Below are 23,801 nucleotides of genomic sequence, written 5' to 3'. Positions count from 1 at the left end.
AAAAAAAAAAAAAAAAAAAAAAAACACAAAAGTCATAGAGATTGAAATTAACCTTGATGAATCCAATTTCCTTAGCGTTGCTGCGGAAACACTGTCTGCAGCAGTTCAATCCATACTTCCTGATCAGCCCGTGCGAGTTCCCGCACACACGGCTATACATAACACCCAGCGATTTGCAAAATTACAAAGTCAGAATTAGAATCATAAATTGCCAGATATAATAATACCATCATAGAAACAATAACGGACACATAGCTAATCACAAAAGTGACCGCAATACACAAATCACTCAAAGCTTCATCAGTCTCAATCGATACATCACAAAAACATAACTCGTAGATTCATCAGGAAAAAAAAAAACAGGAAATGGTGTGCGAGTTCTATACTTGAAAGAAACCAAACAACTCAAAGCAAAACGCGAGAGAGAGAGAGAGAGAGAGAGATGTATTACCAGGTACGAGATCCAGGGCCGTACTTCTTCGGATGAGAGTTCCACACATTGGAGTGCCCCATTTTCGTCGATTTGCTCACAGACGGCGAATGCGATACGACTCTCCAAAACCCTAGAAATTTTTTTTGTGTCGAGGAAGAAGAAGCTCAAATTTATATTACTCATCGGTTTGTTTGTAAAGAAACAAATGGGCCACATTCTGAAGACCCACTAGGCCCACTAACGGCCCATTTAATCCTAATCCAGGCCCATTAATGGACGGATTCTTTCTTCACCATCCACAGGTTTTCTGTTCTATGATCCTGTTGAGTTGTTTTTTTTTCTTGCTAGTGTGGATCCATGGCCACTCGACCTCTCATCTCTCTGCAACTTCTTTCTTCTTCGTCTTCTCTTTCATCTTCTTCTTCGTTAAACCTACCACCACCACCACAATTCCTCTTCTTTACGAAACCTGAACTAAGTAGACACCATAGAAACCAGAACAAGTGGCGGACGAGTAGTGTTCATCATCAATCTTCAGCTAATCTCATCATTCACCCTTCGCTTCTCTTTCTAAGTAGCGGCTTCGATGGCGGTGGCGGATTCATCGATACACAGACCTTCATTGTCACTATCAGTCTCGTTGTAGCCATTGCCCTCTCTCTCTTCCTCGGCTTCAAGGTTTGGTTCTTAAAAATCTCTCATTTACAATTCTTTCTCTCCTAAATCTTTCATTCACTTGATAAATCTTTGTAGGGTTTTGATCTTTTGATGACTTATTGATTGTTGCAGGGAGATCCAGTGCCATGTGAGAGATGTGGTGGAAACGGTGAATTCTCTCTGTTTCTTTTCTTGCATTATGATATTTGTAAATTATCAAATCTTTAATTAGTCACTTCAAAGAATAAATCAAAAAATTCCATTTATTAGGTTCTAATAGATACTAAACCCTTTACTCTGTACCACGTTTCTCTTTTGATTGAACACTTATTTTAGGCATTGTTCAATGGAAGTGAGTAGTGTGTTTTAGTATAGTTTCACAAGTATTCTCATTCTGTTTTCATTCGAGTCTAAATTGTCTTTATAATCGTTTTTGTTTGACGGGTTTGTACGTAAAAGGAGGAACGAAATGTGTATTTTGCCTACAAGGGAAGATGAAGGTGGAGTCTGGTTTGGTTAACTGCAAAGTCTGCAAAGGTTCAGGTACTTAATTACTTGACCATGCATTTTCTTAACCTTTTTTTTTTTTTGTGATGCTTGATACACTAGTTTCTTACTAAACAACATATGATTTGATTTTGTTTTTTTTAATAATGCAGGTTTGATTTTTTGCAAGAAATGTGGAGGTTCTGGATATTCTCGTCGTTTATAACTCCTCCTTACTATGTTTAGTATCCACCATTGGTCCTTTGGACTATTATTATAAATGATATATCTAACTTGTTTATAGTCATATAACTGCTTGTGTAGTTTGATTGCATGTCGTCATCCACAGTTTCTTCAATTTCACTTGTTACATCGGTTCAAATAATAAGAGTAAGTGAATTGGTACAAAAGAAATAGTTTCCTAGACGAAACTCAAACGCAATGTGATTCAAGGTACAAACACATGTAGCTTATATGTTGTTTTTAGTTTTTCTTCTCATTAAAATCACTCATACAGTATGTGGTTTCGTCAAGATTTGCCTGTTCATATTAACCTTATTGGAATAAGATTCATCCCAAACATCAATATGATTTTGCATGGTGGTACAGTAGCCGGTGTTTTTGAAGACTTGTTTACACATCAAATACGGGTCAAAAGATATTCGAAAGCTCATTAAGGATAAGTATATCCAACCAACCCATGTATAACTCTTTACTATCCATATTATTAAACACAATTAAAAACAAATTATCATTAATTATAAAATTAGAAATATCTATATAGTATTTCACAGTTAATAATATTAATATTTACAAGATTTTAATATTTAACCTTATTCCTGTATCATCTTTGTTTCAATTTTTTTTTTTTTTGGTTATATATGAATCACATAATATTATTAACTCATAATCTCTTCTAGATACATCATAAATAAAGCAATTTGAACTTCTTCACCATATATACACCTAACTGTAGTTAAAAAATAGAAAACAAGTACGTAAGAAATGCAATTCTATGTGAAAATATTGAAAGATTATAATAATGAGTAAAAACAACTCACCAATTAAAATAAAATTATTCTTAACATATATTCCTTTACCGGTGAGTTAAATATTAGTAAGATAGCAAGCACTACTAGTTCACTTCTAATTTATCAATGTTGGTAAACGCAATGTTGGTAAACACGATCATCAAATAAAACTATTGAATTTTTATTATTAGTAAATTAGCAAGCACTATTAGACTACTTCCCATTTTATTATTAGTACAATATAAGATTTTTCTATCTACTAGGGTGTTACATCAACATATTTTATCCAATATGTGGGACTTACGTAAACCATTGAACCTTAAAATTAAAATTAATTCATATACTTTCATATTATTATATCTTTTCACAAAAAAAGACCTAAATTATAGTTTTTTTTTTTTCAACTAAACATTAATAAAAGGGTCAATTTGTTGTATAACCAAAATCACTAATATAATTAAGAATATAGCAGTATATTTGAAAGAATTAAGAAACTAATATAGAGGGTAGGAGAAATTACCATTTTAGTGTTCTTTTATAAAAAAAAAATTTTTACCCCATCATATTCTTGTGGATAATTCATACTATTTATAAAATGATTCAAAATTTCAAATCTATCTTAAAAAATTGAAGATTTTTTTCTGCATAAAATGTAATTTGAATTTTTTAAATCAGATAAAAAATTATAATAGCAAATAGTGTTTGTAGTTAGATACAAATTATACTATATAGAACATATATAAATAGAATAGTATACTATACTATTTTTTTGGAAACATAAATTAATCAAAAATAAAACAAAATAAAAAATGTTTATAACTACAATATTTTCTTATCTAGATAGAACACACAAAATGGGATAGTATAAACAACATAAAAATATACAAAACAAGTCGTTTCCAAAGAACTATATATACAACATATGAAACCTAAATAGAACACATAAATGGAATAGTATAAAGTGAAATGTAATGTATGAAACAAGTTGTTTACTAAGAAAAATACGACATATGAAAATAGCATATATACTGAGTTCAATAGTTTCCTAAGAAAAACACTATACCCTAAGGGATACAACATAGAGAACCCAAACTATCGAGTCAAACACATATCGAGTTAAACACTAACAATTGTCGAGCTAAACAGATGTTGAAATAAAAATGCTATACCCTAAAGGATACAACATAGAGAACCCAAACAAACAATTTAAACGCACAACGACTAAGAAATTTATATCCTAAGAGATACAATAAAAGCAACTCAAACGACCAAACTAATCACATACCGAGTATTTTACGTTATATCCTAAGTGGTAATAATTATGAAAAATTTGGAACAAAAAATAAAGATTATAATCTAAGAAATACAACTTAAGAGAATTTATAAAATGTCCATTTGAGTAATAACATTTTTCAAGCCCAAAACATATGTTTAAAACAAGTCAAAATAAATTCAAAATTTGTATATATTTTTTTTTAAATAGAATAGAATAGAATATTTGTTTTGTTCTATATAATAAGAGACTTTATCATAATCAAATTAGTTTGTTTAAAAAAACACTAATCATAGTATAAACAAAAAAAGATCTTTGTTTTTAAATGAAATTACATAGATTAAATAATTCATATGAAAACTTTAGTAGTAGTATATATATATATATATTAAATCAAATGGGGATGAAAAATAAAATAAAAGAAATAATGAAAAAGAAGAAGAAGAAAACAAAAAGGACACAACTGTCATTAATACATATAATACAAAGAATATTGTAGTTTGATGGTTAGAGTGGTTAGACAATGAATTATAGTTTTTTTATTGGTTATACATCGCAATTCCTCTTAATAAAATTAAAAAAAAACTCCAAGATTGGTGGCCCAAACTAGAGGATAGCAGTTTACAAAGGTAGATTCTAAAGGCAAAGATCTTGACGACCGAGCAAGGCAATCAGCCCTTGAGTTGAAGTCTCGTGGAATCCTATCGAGGGTGAAAGAAGGGTAAGAGGACCGAAGCGATAAAAAATCCTCCATGAGATTTGAAAAAGCGGGCCAGTCCTCCGGCGTCTGCACCATCTCTACTTGTTCGGCACAATCCGTCTCAAAAGCCTCGCAATCAACTCCAGCCTCCAGTAAAGACTCCATAGCCCAGATCAGTGCTTGAAATTCCGCATGTAAGGGTGTAAGGCCTCTGCTATGACTCCGAGCTCCCAACAGAAGTGTGGACTCCTCTTCACCGCAACACCACCAGCCTAGACCCTGGAAAGTAAATAATAAAATTACAATAAAAACGTGACATATGGATTACAAAGCACCAATTATATAAAAAACTAGATGAGAACCCGCCCGATGTGCGGGTTTAAAGTTTTATAAATTAAATTAAATTTATTAAAAATATATTAAAATTTGTTGTATGTTATTTATAAATTTTATTTTTGTTATAATACACTGATTTATATCCATTTATAAATCTTTTATGTATGTTACTATTAAAAGTATATATTTTTTTTAATTTTTTTTACACCTAAATATACTCTATATTACAAATATACTCTTTATCACCACCTAGAAAATGTCTATATGAACACATTAAGCCAACTATTTTACTTTCACTTCTGCATAGTTTAATTTACTAAAATTGTTGGCTCAAAAAATATTTTAAATAAAAAATATATTACATAATACTAATCAATGATGTATCATCACAATAATGTATGACCACCATGGAGAAAACCTGGCTCTGCCCTCATTCCTTATGGAGAGAATCTTGCGTCCGATCTCTTCCACCATGGAGAGAATCTTGGCTCTGCATTCCTCCTTTGGAGAGATAACTTTGCGTCCAACCTCATCCACCTTCCTCCCTTTGGCAGACAACCTTGTGTCCAACCTTCTCCACCATATAGAGCACATCGACTCACCCTCCTCATGTGTGGAGAGAACATGTTCACGTCTTTTTGCTATCTCAAAATGGCTTGCTCCACAACCAATAAAAGTAAAAACCTTTTTCTAACATCAAAAAATCTTTTGATAGTGATAGTAACTAATGTTAAATTTTTCAATGTATTTAGTGATAGTAACTATGCAGAAGTGAAAGTAAAATAGTTGGCTTAATGTCTTTATATATTACAGAATATACTAATCAATGATGTATCATCAGAATAATGTATGACCACCATAGAGAAAATGTCGGGTACGTTTTCATCCCTTATGGAGAGAACCTTGGCTCCGTCTTCCTCCCTAGGGAAGATAACCTTGTGTCAACCCTCCTCCACCTTCCTCCCTTGGGGAGATAACCTTTTGTCCAACCTTCTCCACCATAGAGAAATCCTCGGCTCTGCCCTCCTCCTGTGTGGAGAGAAAATGTTCACGTCTTTTTGCTATCTCAAAATGGCTTGCTCTGACAACCAATAAAAATTAAAAAAAAATTCTAACGTCACAAAATCGTTTGATAGTAACTAATTTTAAATTTCTCAATGTATTCGTGGAAGTGTCTTTGACACACCATGATGTAGCCTCTATCTTTGTAACGCCTCAACCGCCACATTGCTTAGGAGCACATGTCCATTCTCAGTCCATGGGACCACCTTCCTAAGTGGGCCCTACATCTATCCCCGGCCCATGGATCCACCCATATTCGATGGCTGGTTTGTTATGTCTGGGAAGCTTTCAAAACTTGTTTACCGACCCTACAAATTAACAAATGATTGTTTCTTGTGTTTTTTCCTCAATCGCACAGTTCCGACAATCACTTCTAGAAAGGTCACCCATCATGAAGTTCTCTCAGGATCCTTGGCCGAAAAATAAGTGCATATTGGTGACATATGTGGCCAAATCAATTCTTTTAAACCTTTCCGCAAACCAGAGTGTCATAGTTTTTGAGCTCCTATGGATCTAAATCTAACAACAACGATTTATGTTTTTCCAATCTATCTATCCATGTTTGTTTTAAGCTTGTGTTTGATTAGCCTATTTTATCCATTTATTAGGTTGCTGAGCTTCTACTCGTTATCTGCCTTTGGGATTGAATGAATAATGGTAACAATTATGTTTGCAAAAATAAGAAGGGTGTATAACCAACCAATCAAGGTTGAAAAATTAGAAAAAAATTAATTTGGCCTAAGTAAAGAAACAATAAAAAATTATAAGCACAGTGATATATGAATCCCAAATAATTTAAAGATGAAAATATAAATTAAATAAAATAATCTAAAAATCTTACAATAAATTTTAAAATACAGTATTAGGAAAAGAAGACGCATATATTAATCTTTTTTTGGATCAACATATTAATCTTACATATTCCCAACTGAAAAATAAGAAAGTAGTAGAAAATTTTAGTTTAAAAAAATAAGAAAAATTTACCTTCCCATTAAAAAAACATTTCCCAATTAAACAAAGTTGAAAGCAATGTTTTTGAATAAATTATTTAAATATGAGACGATCTATGTTTGTATAGAAGTTAGTGTTTACAAAATTTAGAATTAATAATTAACTGTATATTTTCCTTAATCCATTTTCTATATTTTTTTTGTAGAATTAATAACTTAAAATTAAAATAAGTAAATAATATTATAATTTTGAATTTTATCAAATATATATATATATATACATGTAATCTCCTTACAATTATTTTAAAAAACTTTGTAACTTTTTATATAAATTCTGTAATTTTTGATAATTATCTTTTTACATTATTAATATTTTTAAAAATAAAATATTTTATTTTTGTTGTAATCAAATTCCTCCTATTAAATATTAACTTTTACAAATGTCAAAATCTGATATTGATAACTTGACACATGTCAATATCTTATTAATGACTAACTTTCAAAACCCAACTTTATATAATATTTTTGATAATTATCTTTTTTACATTATTAATATTTTTTAAAAAAATATTTTATTTTTGTTGTAATCAAATTCCTCCTATTAAATATTAACTTTTACATATGTCAAAATCTGATATTGATAACTTGATACATGTCAATATCTTATTAATGGCTAACTTTCAAAACTTTTCAACTTTATATAATAAGATATGACATATTGACATTTTCTTGTAATTAATTTTAAAATTTGCTATTTAAAATAGTGATTAATTTTCCAAAAAAAAAATCATTTTTTTCTCTAATATTAAGAACTTGTTTGGCTAAAGGTAACGTAAAAAAAAAGAGAGCTTCAATACCGGTGGGGCCAAACTCTTTCCCCTCAGAGTCCGTGTATGCAAATGTTGATCATTTTTTGGGGCAGAATAATCATGCGTCTCATGTTTTAACATTTCCCTGGCTTATATGGTATATTTGGAAAGCTCAGAATGCACAAATTTATGAAAATATTGACGAGCGGCCCGAGGAGATTGTTTTGGTCGCGGAAGGTGAGGCTTTTTCATGGCAGCAGGCGCAGGTGGAGGGTGATATTATAGATTTGACCACAGCTGCAATCGCAACAGAGCCCCGGCAGAGGGTGCCCGCCGCTAATTCATTTATATAATACAAAAAAATTATTTTTTCGTTTTTATTTAATTCATATAATTTAGGAGAAAAATAATTTTTACTATTTTTCTTTTATTTAATAACTTTTTAATTAGTTATTTTGTTTCTTCTAAATTATTATTTTTTATTATTATTTGAACTGAAAATAGACACAGACCTAAATTTTATTCAAAAATGTTACCAATCACTAATAAAACTAATTTTTTTGAAGTTGAGTTTGAATAATCATGTGTTATGGTTGATGTACAAGTTTGAGGTATATCCTTTGTAAAATTGTTAACTCAAAAGATTATTCAACATCATGAAAATTTTCATGAGTTAAAGATGTGGTAAGTTGAGTTATCTATTTTTTTAATTAAAAAAACGAAAATTCAGTTATATAATACAAACAAATTATTTTTTCGTTTTTATTTAATTCATATATCAAGAAAAATAATTTTTACTGTTTTTTTTTATTTAATAATTTTTTAATTATTTATTTTATTTCTCCTAAATTATTTTTTTTTTTATCATTTGAAATGAAATTAGACATAGACCTAAATATGATAAGATTTTAAATATTATGGCATGCATGTAGTTAATTTTTTAATTTGCAATGTAACAAAGAAGTTTAGTTAACAATGTAACTCAGCCACAACATGAAAAACATTACAGTAATTAAAAAGCAAAAAAAATTGTTGCCAAACTCAGCCGCTTCGTCAACTGAAAATATGTAACTCAGCCGTATCGTTTGATAAGTCCGCCGTAACTGAATAACATTCTAGTAATTAATCTTTTGCTAATAAGTCAACCGTCAAACGGCTGAGTTGTCGATAAGTCAGCCTATGATGGCTGAGTTATAGTTTTTTTACCATAACTCAGCCGTAACAACATTTCATAAATCAGCCGTTTTTTATAACTCAGCCAGGCGGAAAATGTTAACTCAGTCGTGTCGTTGTGATAACTCAGCCAAAATTTTGACAACTCAACCATCGGGTGAAAACTCAGCCGTAACTACAGCTGAGTTATGCGCATAACTCAGCCAGATTTAATAAGTCAGCCGTAACCCTTGGCTGACTTATGCGCATAACTCAGCCAGATTTTAATAAGTCAGCCGTCCGCTCTTACTCAAATGTTTTTCCGATAACTCAGCCGCAACATACCTATGACTCAGCCGCAACATACTATGTAACGCATTACGGCTGAGTTATGGTTACACGTCAGCGATTTCTGACGTGGCGTCTGACGTGGCAATGACATTTTTGTAATTACATCTTTTTCGGTAACATAAAACAGGGGCAGGCTGGGTATTTTGAAAATACTCGAAACATTCTAGTAATAAAAAAGTTTTTTGTAGATTCTGGTAATATTACCTAAAATAAGTAACATTTGAGTAATTCACCCTAATATATAAGGTATATTCTCTCTCTAATATTAAAAACTTGTTTGGCAAAAGGTAATATAAAACAAAAAGAGCTTCAACATGGAAAATTAATCAATAATGGAAGAGAATTAAGGTACCTGAAAATTAGCCAATAATGTGACCCACGTTATAGACCTTTTTTATATATTTTTTTTTTTAAAAACCACGTTATAGGTCTTCGAACTCCGATTATAAAAGAATCAGTTTCTTAAAGTAAGAGGAAGACACACACACACGGAACTTGATCTTTGGGTTAAGTTTATATATATATATATAATATTTTTCTTTTTGCACTACGTTTATTGTCATAGTTGCGTTACCTTTAATTAGGATTCTCTTGTTCATTATGTTTATCGCTATTGCGCTAATGGTTGGTTATCTAGTTAGTTTGTTTTCATTAAGGTTCCTTTGACGTTAATTAATGCAAAGATGATCTCATGCATGTTCCAGGTTGAAAAATGGAACCGGAGATGGATGCCCTCAAGGTTCCGATTCTACCTGAGCACCAATCATCATCTCCGACTCCATGGTCGTCGAGACTCACGAAACGGATTATCATACCAACCGCCGTTTCGGGGGCTCTAGCGTTAGGGATATTTTCCTTCTTCTTGAATTTTAATTCAGCTCCAGTTCCAGTTCCATTACCCGGAAGTTTGTACAGCGTCATTATCGATGCTGGGAGTTCGGGGTCCCGAGTTCACGTGTTCAAGTACTCCATTGATCAGTCCGGGGCACCCGTTTACAGTTTTGGTCCTGACCACCACAAGGTGTCTAGGTTTCTAGGTGGTTTGTCGACGTATGCTAATAATCTGGAAGGAGCGAAGGAGAAAGTGGAGCAACTTGTGGGCTTCGCCAAGGAAATTGTTCCCCAGGATATGTGGAGCAGGACTGACATAAGGTTAATGGCAACTGCTGGGATGAGAGCCATTGCGAAAACTGATCAGGAAAGTATTCTTAATACTGCCAAACAAGTTTTTAGATCTCGTCCTGGGTTTCATTTTCGTGACGAGTGGGCTTATGTTATCAGTGGTTAGTCTTTTTTGAATCAATTCTTCTTCATTCGATTAATAAAAAGAAATATATACATATATTGGAAGTGCTAACTAGTTATTGGAAATATCACGATTCAGGATCTGATGAAGGTTTATATGCTTGGATAATTGCCAATCACGCACTCGGTTTGCTTGGAAATACTGGGACAACGGGGATTGTTGAACTCGGCGGGGCTTCTGCGCAGGTCTATTCTTTATAAACATGTCCTTGTTTGTTTTGTCAAGTTACATGCAACATGAATCACATTATATGAATTACATGCAAAATAATTGGATTTTTGGGAAGTATTTGCATGCACAAAACTTTTCAAGGACTAAACAAGAGACCCTCATTAGTATTATATTATACTCCCTCCGTTTCAAAATATATGATGTTTTAACTAAAGCACGCAGATTAAGAAATCTTTACTTTTAACAAGTTCAACCAATCAGAATAATACTGCATAATATAAAATATTAAACTAATCTAAAAGTTGCATAAAAACTTGAAAATATCCTATATTATGAAACAAAAAACTTCTCCAAAACATCTTATATATTGAAACGGAGGGAGTATATTTTATAACCAAAAAATATTAAAATATGTGTCAAAATTTAATCAAGGTTTATAGAACAAAATTAAACAAATTTCTAATTTCTTTCTTTTTTGATAGGATAAAGAGATTTAACTTTTTTTAATCTGATCAAGGACACTTGTTTATATCTGATCAACAGTTTAATAATGTGTGTGTGTGTGTGATCAAATCATGCCATATTTTAATCTTGTTTTCGTGAGGTTGATGAGAAAACGTGAATCAAATTATTTTTAATATTTTAAATGATTTCTTATATAATTATTTAAAATATATCGTAAAATTGACTTTAGAAATTCAATCATTTAAAGGCATCTTTTTGATATTTGATACAAAACTACATCAACCTAGATGGCCATCATGGAGGTTCAGGATACAAAAAACTGGTTTAAGAAAACATACAACAACCGAATGCACGCTAAATATTCCAAATACCATCTTTTTTTTTTGTTAAAAGGCTTTCAATTATAAACATATAATGCCCAGTGGGCTATTTCCGGAGTAGGCCCATACAAATCCCAGAGAATCCAACTCAATTACATCAAACCGGACCAAACCATTAGGAAACAAAACCGACCGGGTTACAACAACCAAATTAAACCGGCTACACATGAAACCCTAATCTACAAACGAAGAACTCGTTTTGTAGCCGCCGTCCATAATTGCGGATGCTCGACCGGAACAGGACCTCCGGCGAGATTGGATGACGGTAACCGAACGAAGACGGTGATCCAAGATCTGTTTGCCATCTCGCCACCGTAGAACCGTTTTGAGAAGGAGGAAGAGACCCGATCTGTCCTTCGTCGTGGAGGTTTCCATGCTCAGTCGTGAGAGAGAGAGAGGCAGCAGGGAGTAGATAAGAGGACCATCGACGGTGGCTTAGCTTCACCAGATCGGAGATTACCTCCCCTATCATAACCGATCCGGTGAAACCTCCAAGATCTCCGATCTCCAGATCTATCTACCCTCTTCTCTTGTTCTTCGTCGTGGATCTCCCTCTTCCGCTCCGCGTAGCAACACTTCCGGTAGAGCTCTTTACCGTCGGCGTCTCGCAGATGCTTCTCCTCTCCACCACTCCCTTGATTTCGTCCAACAGCTTCGCCGGGATGATGCAACAAGTCGTGAATGAAGAGCCATGGACCGGAGGGTCCTCATCGCCACCATTGACGGAAGACCCGACGTCGGCGCACGAGGTTATGGTCAGAAGAAGTAGGTTTTTGAGAGAGAAAAATTGCCGCGCGTGGTCCTCACTCTTCGTGCTTAGAGGAAGATTGCAATGTTTTTTTCCAAATACCATCTTTGGATGAAAAAAGAAAAAAAAAAGAAGGGGACTTGTTATACAATTATCAAACTTAGGACAAAGTACCTCAACTGTGGTTAAAGGTCGTTTGTGTGATGATTGTTTGTGCATTTTTTTTTAGGTGACCTTTGAGTTAAGTAATCAGCAAGTGAATTCTGTGGACTCGCATATGAAAACCTGTAACAGTTTTCCATACAGAATCTACAGTCACAGCTTCCCCAACTATGGGAAGGTAACTTTTGAGACCAGAGCATATTTATCTTTGAGTAAATGTTTTCTTTCATTCATCCTTAAGTTTTAAAGGATTTTTTGGAAACTTATTGTAATTGTGTCCGTATTTAATCGATGATCTTATTTCAAAATTGTCGATAAAATGACCAAGGAAAAAAATAACTTATCGTTTGCCATGCAGGATGCAGCACTAAAAAGGTTAATGGATAATCTACAATACCCAGGTTAGTTACTGACAGATCCTTGTAATGATCACTTTGCTTACTAAAATTGTACTTTTTGAGTTCAAGGCAATTATTGAACTCTCAAACTCTCTCGTATGTTGCTTTCAATCCATACAACAGACGGGGAGGAAGTGGAGGAAGACGTTGAAGACCCTTGTACTCCTCAAGGGTACACCTACCAAAATAATCGGCGTAAATATCTATCCGTATTCCTAGCTGATGAAAGCGAATATACAAGACTTGTAGCTGCTGGTAATTTCGCAAGATGCAAAATCAAAACGCTTGAACTTTTGCAGGAAGGAAATGGTAAAAGATCATATATATATATTTTGGTATATATTGTTGATATATTGTTAATTTTATCGATCTCTTACCGTAATTTATATATGTACAGAGATGTGTCCATCTAATTCGTGTGCTATTGGATCTACATACACACCTCCGGTTCAAGGAAGGTTTTTGGCTACATCAAATTTTGCCTACACAAGCGAAGTATATATCCTTTGACGTCAAGATTTATAGATATGTTTGAACTTGTGAAAGAATCGGTTGACCATTTTTTCTTTTGTTTATGTTTTGAAATTTGAATCAGTTCTTTCACTTAAACGAACTAAATTGGATGTCTGACTTAAGGCAAAAGGGGGAGGAGTTTTGTCAAAAAACCTGGGAAGCACTAGAACTGGAATACAGAGGTACTCTAAACTATAGTGAAGAATATTTGCGTGGGTATTGCTTCTCATCAGCATATATAATCGCAATGCTTGAAAGGCTTGGTTTTAATGACGAAAGGTAAATGTTACCACAAAAATTCAATAACAGTTAGATCAGTCAACGTACGTTTTAGGGAAAAGAATTATAAACTATATATATATATATATATGTTTCTTTTTGTTTTTGCGCAGTACTATAGAGTTTTCGAATGAAGTACATGGCACATCATTAGATTGGGCATTGGGCGCTTTCATCGATAGTTTCTCACAGCCTAGTATCGCCCCTGCTCCAAGTCCCGCACTCACTTCTGGTCACAGTGGTGGTGATTCTAGAAAATTTCTTGGCTTTTGATGACATGCACCGGAGGAAACCAAACCCAAAGTTCAAAGATCAAGTCTTATTATGACTTGGTGTTTTCTTTTATTTCTGTTTTAAGCAAATAATTAGAGCACTGCTTCACTTCCTCTTTTGTAGGAGAAGAGTGACTTTTTCTCTTCACAAGTTCTATTTCCACTTTTTTATTGGATTGATGTATGTCTGAACCAAGGTTCCCTTGTTTTCTTGTTTTAGTAAATGAATAATAAAATTAAAAAAAAAAAAAAACCAAAAAAAGGTAGTAACTAAACTAATACTCTCTCCGTTTCAAAATATAAGATGTTTTGGGTAAGTTTGTTGTTTCATAATATAGGATGTTTTCAAATTTCAATGTAACTTTTAGATTAATTTAGTATTTTACATTATGCAGTATTGTTTCTGATTGGTTGAACTTGTTAAAAGTAAAGATTTCTTAATCTTCGTGCGTTGCTTAAAACCTCCTATATTTTGAAATGGAGGGAGTACTAATGTAATGTTAACAGAAACCCATAAATCTGATTTTAGATCTTGGTTTCTTCGAATTAATTAATACAAATTTCCGGTCCAAGTATGCCTGGTTTTTGTTAAATTTATTAACCGATGTAATGTTTTTATTTAAGGAATAATAATAGAGGAGGCGGCGCAACGTTTGAGAGAGAAGTCAAAAAGCCACCCCAACGTTCTGATAATTTCGAAAAACGTAAATAAATCTCAGCCGTTCATCAACACGCTCCCTTCACCCTCCGATCATATCTCTCGTCTTCTTCACAACGATTCTTTTACTCTCTCTCTCTTTCTCTTTCCCCTTTCAGACTCAAATTTCAAATTCTCTCTCTCTCTCCCTCTCTCACTAACTCAGTGATTCTCGAGTATTGTGTCATCTTCTCTCTCACTAATGCCGTTCATCTCCGAGACTGCTAGCGCCATCAAGCGCCGATTCGGATTCAACGACCGTCCCGTTCCGTCGGAGTCTTTCCGATCTGTGCCTTGCACGCCGGAAGCTAACACCGTCTCGAGGGAGAACCACACTCATCAGCCTTCGATTTACTCTTCCGCGGTTCGAAGCATGTCTGATTTGGACGAAGACGGTGCGATTTGCGCTGGATCTGCTCAGATATCGAGGTCTCAGAGCTTTGAGTTCAACGAAGATCCCGCGTTCTGGAAAGATCACAATGTTCAGGTTCGATCTTCTCTATTGGGTAATTTCGTGATTGATGATGATGATTCGAGTAGAATTGATTTTTCGCTTAGCTTCTGTGTACGTAGTAAGGCACTCTGTTCTTGGTTAATCTGGTAGCTAATACGTTTCCTGCTACTTAATGCTTTCAATTAATCTTAATTTTTATCAGATTATGTGGTTTTAACATCTAATCGAGGACTTCACTTTGACGAATTGGTTTTGAGAACAATTTAGGGTTTTACGAATCTGTTGATTTTGCTGAGAGAAAAGAGAATACTAAGTTTGTTTCCAATTTTTTAATCGAATGTTGTTGAAATTTAGGTTATCATAAGAACGCGTCCACTTAGTAGTTCAGAGATTTCAACACAAGGCAACCACAAATGTGTAAGACAAGACAATGGCCAGGCAATTACTTGGATTGGGAATCCAGAGTCTCGTTTCACATTTGATCTCGTTGCTGATGAGAATGTTACCCAGGTACTGTACTATCTTTTTGTTTCGTCGGTCCTTCTATGCATTCTTTTTTAGAATCTCAAGACTGTTCCTGAATCTGCTTGCTCTTGTTCATTTTACTTTACAGGAGCAGATGTTTCAAGTGGCTGGAGTGCCTATGGTGGAGAATGTTGTGGGTGGTTACAATAGCTGTATGTTTGCCTATGGCCAGGTACGGTTTATTTCGTTCTCTGACTCTGAGTTTTTATCTGTCTTTACTTGTTTCCAGTCTGATGGTATTTTCAATGTCCAGACTGGAAGTGGGAAAACTCACACTATGCTTGGAGATATCGAGGGAGGAACACGTAGACACAGTGTCAACTGCGGGATAACACCTAGAGTTTTTGAGTATTTGTTCTCAAGGATTCAAAAGGTTTAGTACCTTAGGTTTTTGTGTATGGATATCTTTTTGCTGTAACATGTTGTGTGCTGACTTATCTGTCTTTTCTATACCAGGAAAAAGAAGTCCGCAAAGAGGAAAAGCTACACTTTACTTGTCGATGCTCATTTCTGGAGATATACAACGAGCAAATCCTTGATTTATTAGATCCGTCATCTTGTAATTTACAGGTATACGTACCAAAAGTATCATCTAAAATTCTTGTCTAAATGTTATATGTCTTATGTGGGATTAACCAAACATCCTCTTTTGCAGCTAAGGGAAGACCACAAGAAAGGTATTCATGTTGAAAATCTAAAGGAGATTGAAGTCTCAAGTGCCAGAGACGTGATTCAACAATTGATGCAGGTAATTCATTTTTCTTCTCTTAGCTATTTAACATTAGAATTAGAATGCACTTAGTCTGCTTTTCCAGGTTTTTCTGATTGTGACCTGTTCCGTACTACGTTTCTTAACTATAAAGTGTGATCTTATAAAATTTTAGATTTCTCAAAATGTTCTGTCTATGTTTAAGTTTCAAGAAAGTTTATGGCAAATATACTCTGAATGTAAAATGAGTCAATTTCCATGGGGAAGCCTTTATGACACTATTTTCTTGAACTTCCATCTTTTCTTTTGCTTTTATAAACTACTTTGCATGCTAGATGCTCTTTCGTTCTATAGTCAGAAAGATAATGTAAGAATTAGCTGAAAATTTTCTCATGTCATTCATTTAATTCGATAATAGCTTTCTTATGCTATTCCCACAACTTCTACGTGCAGGGTGCTGCAAATAGGAAAGTAGCTGCGACTAATATGAATCGTGCAAGTAGTCGATCCCATAGTGTATTTACATGTATCATCGAAAGCAAGGTAATCAATTGCATTTAACTTGTCAAAGTGAGTTTGAAGTCTGTATTTCTGTAATTCGTATTTTGTTTCTTATCAATTTCTCAAATTAAAAATTAACTTTGTCTGTGTTATCTATTAGTGGGTATCTCAAGGTGTAACTCATCATCGTTTTGCACGGCTTAATCTTGTTGACTTAGCTGGTTCTGAAAGGTAAAATCAACTATTACCATAAAAAAACCGAATACCCTTTCTCTGCTTAAGTTATTCTGCTAACATCTGGAATATAGGCAAAAGAGTTCAGGAGCTGAAGGTGAACGCCTCAAAGAAGCTACCAACATCAACAAGTCTCTTTCAACATTGGGGTAAAAATACATCTTTCACAAACTTCAACTCAAGTATTCTAGTTTGGTCTTTGTTATATAGTTTTGATGATCTGTTCCCATATTTGCTTTGCAGGCTTGTGATCATGAATCTCGTAAGTGTTTCCAATGGAAAATCAGTCCATGTTCCTTATCGAGATTCGAAGCTCACATTTCTGCTTCAGGTAAAAAAATCTTCTTAAATAATGAGATCTCAGTATGATTTATCAAGCATGTGGCATATTTAACTATGAATCCTGTATTGTGATACTCGCTCCTAACTGCACTGATTATTGACTGACACTCTTATATATTTACAGGATTCCCTTGGAGGGAATTCAAAGACTATAATAATTGCTAATATTAGCCCATCTAGCAGGTACTTTGAGACTCTGTGTCTGTTTGATATTCCATGACCTTTCTCCCTCAAATATTCATCTGACTGCATCTCATGGTCCTTGGCAATGCTTGTTTGTTTTTCTCCTTTTACTCAGTTGCTCGTTGGAGACCCTAAGTACCTTGAAGTTTGCACAGCGTGCCAAGCTTATTAAGAACAATGTAATGAAATGATCCTTGTCATTGTTTGCTACGTCATATATCTAATATAGTGCACTCAGTTAAACTTTCTTAATCTTGTTAAACCTAACAGGCAATTGTCAATGAAGATGCATCTGGAGATGTTATTGCTATGCGGCTACAAATTCAACAACTCAAGGTAGTTTTTCCAACAAAGACTGTTTCTTTTTCTCTCTTACGATCTTGTTTTCAAATGTTTAAAATCTTACTCTACAGAAAGAAGTATCCCGCCTGAGAGGAATGGTTAATGGTGGAGTAGACAATCAGGACATGGACACTGTCTCAATGGGCTGCCCTGCTTCTCCAATGTCTCTCAAGTGGGATGGGTTCAATGGATCATTCACTCCTCTGACAACTCACAAAAGGATGTCTAAGGTTTGAAATTGGTTTGCTTGATCTTCATTTAGCATTTGGCTTGTTCTTTACATTTCACTTGCATGGTTTGTAGGTAAAAGACTACGAAGTTGCACTTGTTGGTGCTTTCCGAAGAGAGAGGGAAAAGGACGCTTCTTTACAAGCATTGTCTGCTGAAAATGAGGCTTCAATGAAGTTGGTACGTTAGAACTAGATTTCTCACATGAAACTTCACGTACTGTGGAAAATCAGAGGATAATAACTGAATAACGGATGATGATGAAAATGTCTCCAAACAGGAAAAGAAAAGAGAGGATGAAATACGAGGGCTGAAAATGATGTTAAAGCTCCGAGATTCAGCAATTAAGAGTTTACAAGGTTTAGCTTCAGGAAAGATCTCTGTTGAAGCACATCTGCAGAAAGAAAAGGGTGACCTTATGAAGGAGATTGAGGTGCTACGTGCTCAAGTTGACAGAAATCAGGAAGTTACCAAATTTGCCACGGAGAATTTGCGATTGAAAGAAGAGATCCGAAGGCAAGAGACTCTTTGAAAATTGCCTATGTTATCCCCTCAGCAATATACATCGTTCTATTATGTTTAAACTTTAACTTGCTACACAGATTGAAATCACAATGTGAGGAAGGTGAAAGGGATATCTTGAATCAACAGATTCAAGCATTACAAGCCAAGGTGAGTAATATAATATATCTGTCTTTTCAAAACTTGGAAAGTATGCTTATGATTTGAATTAGCATGTAACTTGAATTTATCTACAGTTGCTAGAAGCTCTTGATTGGAAACTCATGCACGAATCAGATTCCTCCATGGTGAAAGAAGCTGGTAACATCAGCAATATGTTCTGCTCAAACCAGGTACGGGCTTGATTCTCTTTCATCTGTGCTGATGGTGCCTCACAAAGTCTGTTATTTTCTGGCACGCAAATAAGTTGTTTATCTACGATTTGACATCATGCTTACTTTTTTTTGCAGAATGAGGAATCAAAGAAACTTTCGTCGATCCAAGACGAGAATGAATTCCTCCGGATGCAGGTTATTCTTGCCTTCAGTTTGTCTTTTCAGTCAGGGTTTACGACACTAAGTTCTCTAACTTTTTGTTTCGTTTTCCAATCTGAAGGCTATTCAAAACCGGGCAGAAATGGAATCTCTTCAGAAGTCAATAAGTTTTTCACTTGATGAGAAAGAGAGATTGCAAAAGTAAATTCACTGCACACAATATACATTTTACTTTCAGGGTCAATTATTAAGACTCAGCTCATCTCTTTTGATTTCTCTTGCAGGCTTGTCGACAATTTGTCCAAGGAACTTGAGGGAAGAATAAGATCCTCAGGCATGGTTGGTGATGAAGATCAGATGGAGGTTCAAACAATGGTTCAAGCCATTGCATGTGCTAGTCAAAGAGAAGCTGAAGCTCACGAGACAGCAATCAAGTTGGCGAAAGAAAATGATGATTTGCGCCAGAAAATAAAGGTCTTAATTGAGGACAACAACAAACTTATAGAGCTGTATGAACAAGTAGCCGCAGAAAACAGCTCCAGAGCTTTGGTGAATACTGGGACAGATTCGTCAAGTAATAATGCCGAAGCTCAGAAGAGTGCAGAAATTGCTCTGGAGGTTGAGAAAAATGCAGCTGAGGAACTGAAGAAAATGATAGGAAACCTGGAGACTCAGCTTAGCGAGATGCACGATGAGAACGAGAAGCTAATGAGTCTGTATGAAAATGCAATGAAGGAAAAGGATGAATTCAAAAGACTGCTCTCTTCTCCTGACCAAGAGAAGCCTATTGAAGTTGATGGTGATGGTGCCAATTGCTCCTCTGATACTGAAATGGAGCTATGTGGGCAACTGTGTAACAATTCTTCTGAAAAGTCTACAGAAGATTTAAACTCAGCAAGGCTGAAACTTGAACTGGCTCAGGAAAAGCTTTCAGTCTCTGCCAAAACCATTGGAGTGTTCTCTTCACTTGAAGAAAATATTTTGGACATCATCAAGCTGTCAAAGGAAAGCAAAGAGACTGAAGACAAAGTTAAGAAGCACCAGTATGAGCTAGGATCAATCAAAACTGTCTCTGATCAAACTAATGCAAGAAAAGAAGTTGCAGAGAAAAAGCTGGCGGCTCTCAGATGCTCACTATCAAACTTTGCATCATCTGCAGTATACTTTCAACAGCGAGAAGAACGGGCAAGGGCGCATGTAAACTCATCTTCCGATCATCTAAACCGAAAAAATGAAGAACTTGATGTTCTCCGTTCTTACAAAAGAGAAATCGATGCTGCTATGGGTAAGATCCAACAATCCGAGGCAGAGCTGAAGAGTAACATTGTAATGCTGAAAATAAAAGTGGATGAAGAGAACAAGAGGCACGAAGAAGAGAAGGTTCTTTGCACGATAGATAACATAGAGAAGATCAACACTCCTCAGCGAAACATTCTGCGTACAGGCAAAGCCACAGATTTACTGAAATCCCAGGAAGAGAAAACAAAGCTCCAATCCGAGATGAAACTTTCTCGGGAGAAATTGGCTTCAATTAGAAAAGAAGTTGACGACATGACCAAGAAGTCCTTGAAACTGGAGAAGGAGATCAAAACCATGGAAACAGAGATAGAGAAGAGCTCAAAGACGAGAGCCAAATCAGAGATGGAATTGGAGAACACAATCCAAGAGAAGCAAACTATTCAGGAGGTGGAAGAGCAAGGGATTTCTGAAATACAAAACATGATAATCGAGATTCACCAGCTTGTCTTTGAATCAGATCTGAGAAAAGAAGAGGCGCTGATTGTAAGAGAAGAGCTCAATGCAGAGGAGCTTAGAGCGAAAGATATGCACAAAACTATGATCGAGAGAGTCGAGAACGCGTTGCAGACGCTAGAGAAGAACAACAATGGCATATCAGGCAAGATCGAAGAAGAAGTAGAGAGTGTTTTGGGTTTGGTTCACGACGCCTCGAGGTTGCTTGAAGTTTCTCAGTAATAGAAGTGACTTGAGTCGCACGTTGGAGATTATGATTGATGTGTAATGAAATATTAAGGCAGTTCTTATGGTTAGAAGCTCGAAATATTTTAAAATTTGGAATCAAATGGAAGTACATGACTTCCTTTTCTTGCGAAACTCAGGTTTACTTCTTTACTTGTCTGTTATGTACATCACTTCCATGAGAGTTTATCGAATATGTAATAACTTGGTTAATGGATGATGATCACAGTACTTGTACATTGACCTCAGGTGAAGCTGTTGGAAGCTTCAACATATCCTCAGTGAGTTGCATCTTTTTGATGCTATCCATTGTAGGTGCAACGTAGACTTTCACAACGTCAAGACACTCCATATTCAGTAAGAAATGGCTAATGTGTTTCAGCTCGTTTTCACTTCCATGATACTGCTTGATACCCAGCATCTTTATTTGGTTATTTGGAGGAATTCGAATCCCCACGAATGGATGCCGTCTAAATGTGAAACAATCCAGACCCTGAAACATCAAGATGATAGACTACTTTAAATCAATGCCACAAGTCATATATATGTAAGTAAGATTTGTTAAGGGTTTGCTTCATACCGCGAGAACCAGAGTTTTAAGGTTAGGTGAACGCTCTAGCAGAAGTGGCAGAAGCACTTCCCAACCTTCTTTTTTACTCGAAAACACTAAATCAACGAGGTTGTTGAACACCGGTAATCCACCTTCGCAGCATACCGAAATCACCTGAAACACACACACACACTGAATGTTTTCCTGTTTCTAACCAAAAATATGATGAGACCATACACTGAACTCACTTCAACAGCCGAAATAGTTAAGTGAAGGGTCTTGACGTTGCGTATCCCACTGATGAGATCCGTTACATCCGCTCCATTTTGCAACTGGCCCTTGTCATCTTTTAAGAAATTAAGGTCCAATGTAGCTTTGGCAAGTGAATTGAAGCGACATTGTGGAGACTCATTCCCAAGATAATCAGAGTAGTAGAAGTCTACAACATTCGGTGTGTCAAATGAAATTATTCTAGGAACATCATCGTAATAAAAGTTATAGGTAACGGAGAGTTTCTTAATGGTTTTGCTGGATATGACGTATGAAAAGTCTGGACAATGCTTGTAATTCGTCTGATGTATTGTTAAGTCCTCAAGTGCAGGGCAAGCAGTTAGAAACACATTACAGAATTGATCATCCTCAAACCAGACTGAATCAAGAAAGAGAACCTTTAGTGCTGGGAGATATGTATCCGGAAAAAGTCTTGGGCTGTGTAGTCTTGTTCCCAGTGAAAGATTAACCAGTGTGGTGCTGGTGAAGACTTCGGATGGGAGATCACGGTACCATATAGGTTCAATATGTAGATGAAGCTCAGAGGCACCGAGTCCCAGGGCATTACATATCCAGCGGTCAACAACATCCACGGCAAAACGATGATCTCTATAATTTTCGTCAAATTTTAGTAAGAACGACTTTATATGGTTGCCGCCTTGGGAAGCCAATGTCTTATCCACGAAATCGTCGAAACTCTTTTGAATGTCGGGACAATTCTGCTTCCAATCTTCAGGGTGCAAAAAGATGGAATCGTCAAAGTCAAGATTAGGACTGAAAGCAAACAGAATCCTCCATCTCTTGGAAAGAAGTGAGGTGGAAGCAGCTTGTTTCGTGGGAAGAAAGGACAAGATTTGAACAAGAAGATCATCAGGAAGACAGTTCATTGAAGCCGGATTCATTTTGATCGGTAGGCGTTAGGTTTTTGATATAGTGAAGAATATTTTTTGAGCCCTCGCTAGGGTTTTTTATTAGGATGTGACATGTACATTGAGATTTTATTTTGTAAATTTTAGGCTAATCATTTTATTATGTGATCTTTTTATACAGTATAAAGTTTGATTTTTAAAAAGTTAGTTATGAACTTGCAACCATATTAACATGTTTCACTTATAGTTGATTACATTTTATGTTTAATTTTTAACACATATTAGGTTGATACCAGCGCTACACCGCATGATTGTTTCTCATTTTATTTATTTATTTATTTTTAAAAATATTTTATTTTGTGTTTTCTAAAAAACTAATTTTTGTATGTTGTTTGTAATAAAAAAAAATCATTATTAATATAATTTATGACACTGATCATTGCTAAGATTGTTGTTTTCAGTTTTTTTTTTTGTTATTATTTGTTGCTGCATATTTTTTTGTTATCATAATTTATGACAATGAACTTGCAACCATATTAACATGTGTTTCACTTATAGTTGATTACATTTTATGTTTTTAACACATATTTTGATTTGATTTTGCAATTTAAAATATGCATATTTTTCTTTTCCGAAAAAAAGAAGGAAAAATTGATGAATAAAGCACATATATACATAGTATATATTAATAATACATGTCTTCATTAGAAACATGACTATAATCGTACTATATATATATAGATATATATATAGATATATATATAGATATATATATAGATATATATATACTCTCAAGTTTAAAGAAGTAAATGAGATTGATGATGATTATGTGGTGATAATATTAATATATACTCTCAAGAGTGGTTATTCCTAGTCAGCAATTTTTTGAGATATATCGAACACTAGATGAGTTGAAAGTATGGGGGGTGTATTGAAATAATGATTTTGGAGGATTTGATGGGATTTAGGAAATTTGAAATTTTGATAGATT

The 23,801-nt window shown here is 34.7% G+C and overlaps 5 protein-coding genes across 7 annotated transcripts in view; 3 read left to right on the top strand and 2 right to left on the bottom strand.

Annotated features, from left to right (window-relative positions):
- The window catches only part of LOC109126545 (40S ribosomal protein S29), a 1,212-nt gene extending 632 nt beyond the window's left edge, over positions 1–580 (bottom strand). The window contains exons 1-2 of the mRNA XM_019230215.1: positions 452–580; positions 53–152 (exon numbers count right to left, since the gene is read on the bottom strand). Of these exons, the coding sequence (XP_019085760.1) occupies positions 53–152; positions 452–513 (162 nt within the window). The 5' untranslated portion in view covers positions 514–580. The remainder of the gene's footprint in view (positions 1–52; positions 153–451) is intronic.
- Positions 752–1,990, top strand: LOC104712019. The gene is made up of 4 exons (XM_010428813.2): positions 752–1,111; positions 1,223–1,259; positions 1,550–1,633; positions 1,750–1,990. Exons 1-4 carry the CDS (start codon positions 791–793, stop codon positions 1,800–1,802), a joined length of 495 nt encoding a protein of 164 aa, XP_010427115.1. The 5' UTR covers positions 752–790; the 3' UTR covers positions 1,803–1,990.
- LOC104712018 (probable apyrase 3) lies at positions 9,718–14,130 on the top strand. Its single transcript, XM_010428811.1, has 9 exons — positions 9,718–9,746; positions 9,945–10,523; positions 10,625–10,731; positions 12,540–12,650; positions 12,831–12,873; positions 12,994–13,179; positions 13,268–13,365; positions 13,466–13,662; positions 13,776–14,130. Exons 2-9 carry the CDS (start codon positions 9,953–9,955, stop codon positions 13,933–13,935), a joined length of 1,473 nt encoding a protein of 490 aa, XP_010427113.1. The 5' UTR covers positions 9,718–9,746; positions 9,945–9,952; the 3' UTR covers positions 13,936–14,130.
- LOC104712016 (kinesin-like protein KIN-12E) lies at positions 14,703–21,460 on the top strand. 3 transcript variants are annotated; one of them, XR_755466.2, is made up of 22 exons: positions 14,703–15,118; positions 15,440–15,595; positions 15,699–15,782; positions 15,864–15,983; positions 16,067–16,180; positions 16,266–16,358; positions 16,773–16,862; positions 16,981–17,051; positions 17,129–17,203; positions 17,298–17,385; positions 17,521–17,579; positions 17,695–17,758; positions 17,850–17,915; positions 17,993–18,151; positions 18,225–18,329; positions 18,430–18,665; positions 18,752–18,821; positions 18,908–19,003; positions 19,121–19,180; positions 19,266–19,345; positions 19,429–21,261; positions 21,371–21,460. XR_755466.2 is itself a non-coding variant. In XM_010428808.1 (21 exons), the coding sequence occupies exons 1-21, from the start codon at positions 14,834–14,836 to the stop codon at positions 21,116–21,118; spliced, it is 3,861 nt and encodes a 1,286-aa protein (XP_010427110.1). In that variant the 5' UTR covers positions 14,703–14,833; the 3' UTR covers positions 21,119–21,334. The 3 variants fall into 3 exon arrangements, 1 of the variants encoding a protein (XP_010427110.1); XR_755467.2 differs by lacking the exon at positions 21,371–21,460 and adding an exon at positions 21,351–21,370; XM_010428808.1 differs by lacking the exon at positions 21,371–21,460 and having other exon boundaries at positions 19,429–21,334.
- On the bottom strand, positions 21,345–22,884 carry LOC104712017 (putative F-box protein At3g44060). The gene is made up of 3 exons (XM_010428810.2): positions 21,920–22,884; positions 21,702–21,845; positions 21,345–21,614 (listed from the first exon to the last, which is right to left on the bottom strand). Exons 1-3 carry the CDS (start codon positions 22,841–22,843, stop codon positions 21,345–21,347), a joined length of 1,338 nt encoding a protein of 445 aa, XP_010427112.1. The 5' UTR covers positions 22,844–22,884.

The sequence above is a fragment of the Camelina sativa genome, chromosome 9 (genome assembly GCF_000633955.1).
Source record: "Camelina sativa cultivar DH55 chromosome 9, Cs, whole genome shotgun sequence".
NCBI classification, from domain to species: domain Eukaryota; kingdom Viridiplantae; phylum Streptophyta; class Magnoliopsida; order Brassicales; family Brassicaceae; genus Camelina; species Camelina sativa.
Note: the sequence above shows the minus strand (reverse complement) of the source record. Positions and strands in the feature narration are given on the sequence as shown.

What these genes read in the sequence shown, in the direction of transcription:
- LOC104712016 (XM_010428808.1), top strand. Translation starts at nt 14,834, where the DNA reads ATGCCGTTCATCTCCGAGACTGCTAGCGCCATCAAGCGCCGATTCGGA. An exon ending in GGAAAGATCACAATGTTCAG is followed by an intron (nt 15,119 to 15,439) that starts GTTCGATCTTCT and finishes GTTGAAATTTAG; the next exon opens with GTTATCATAAGAACGCGTCC. An exon ending in CTCACAAAAGGATGTCTAAG is followed by an intron (nt 18,152 to 18,224) that starts GTTTGAAATTGG and finishes CATGGTTTGTAG; the next exon opens with GTAAAAGACTACGAAGTTGC.
- LOC104712018 (XM_010428811.1), top strand. Translation starts at nt 9,953, where the DNA reads ATGGAACCGGAGATGGATGCCCTCAAGGTTCCGATTCTACCTGAGCAC. An exon ending in ATTTTGCCTACACAAGCGAA is followed by an intron (nt 13,366 to 13,465) that starts GTATATATCCTT and finishes AATTTGAATCAG; the next exon opens with TTCTTTCACTTAAACGAACT. An exon ending in CTTGGTTTTAATGACGAAAG is followed by an intron (nt 13,663 to 13,775) that starts GTAAATGTTACC and finishes GTTTTTGCGCAG; the next exon opens with TACTATAGAGTTTTCGAATG.
- LOC104712017 (XM_010428810.2), bottom strand. Translation starts at nt 22,843, where the DNA reads ATGAATCCGGCTTCAATGAACTGTCTTCCTGATGATCTTCTTGTTCAA. An exon ending in TAACTATTTCGGCTGTTGAA is followed by an intron (nt 21,846 to 21,919) that starts GTGAGTTCAGTG and finishes TGTGTGTTTCAG; the next exon opens with GTGATTTCGGTATGCTGCGA. An exon ending in TTAAAACTCTGGTTCTCGCG is followed by an intron (nt 21,615 to 21,701) that starts GTATGAAGCAAA and finishes TTGATGTTTCAG; the next exon opens with GGTCTGGATTGTTTCACATT.
- LOC104712019 (XM_010428813.2), top strand. Translation starts at nt 791, where the DNA reads ATGGCCACTCGACCTCTCATCTCTCTGCAACTTCTTTCTTCTTCGTCT. An exon ending in CTCTCTTCCTCGGCTTCAAG is followed by an intron (nt 1,112 to 1,222) that starts GTTTGGTTCTTA and finishes TGATTGTTGCAG; the next exon opens with GGAGATCCAGTGCCATGTGA. An exon ending in TGAGAGATGTGGTGGAAACG is followed by an intron (nt 1,260 to 1,549) that starts GTGAATTCTCTC and finishes TGTACGTAAAAG; the next exon opens with GAGGAACGAAATGTGTATTT.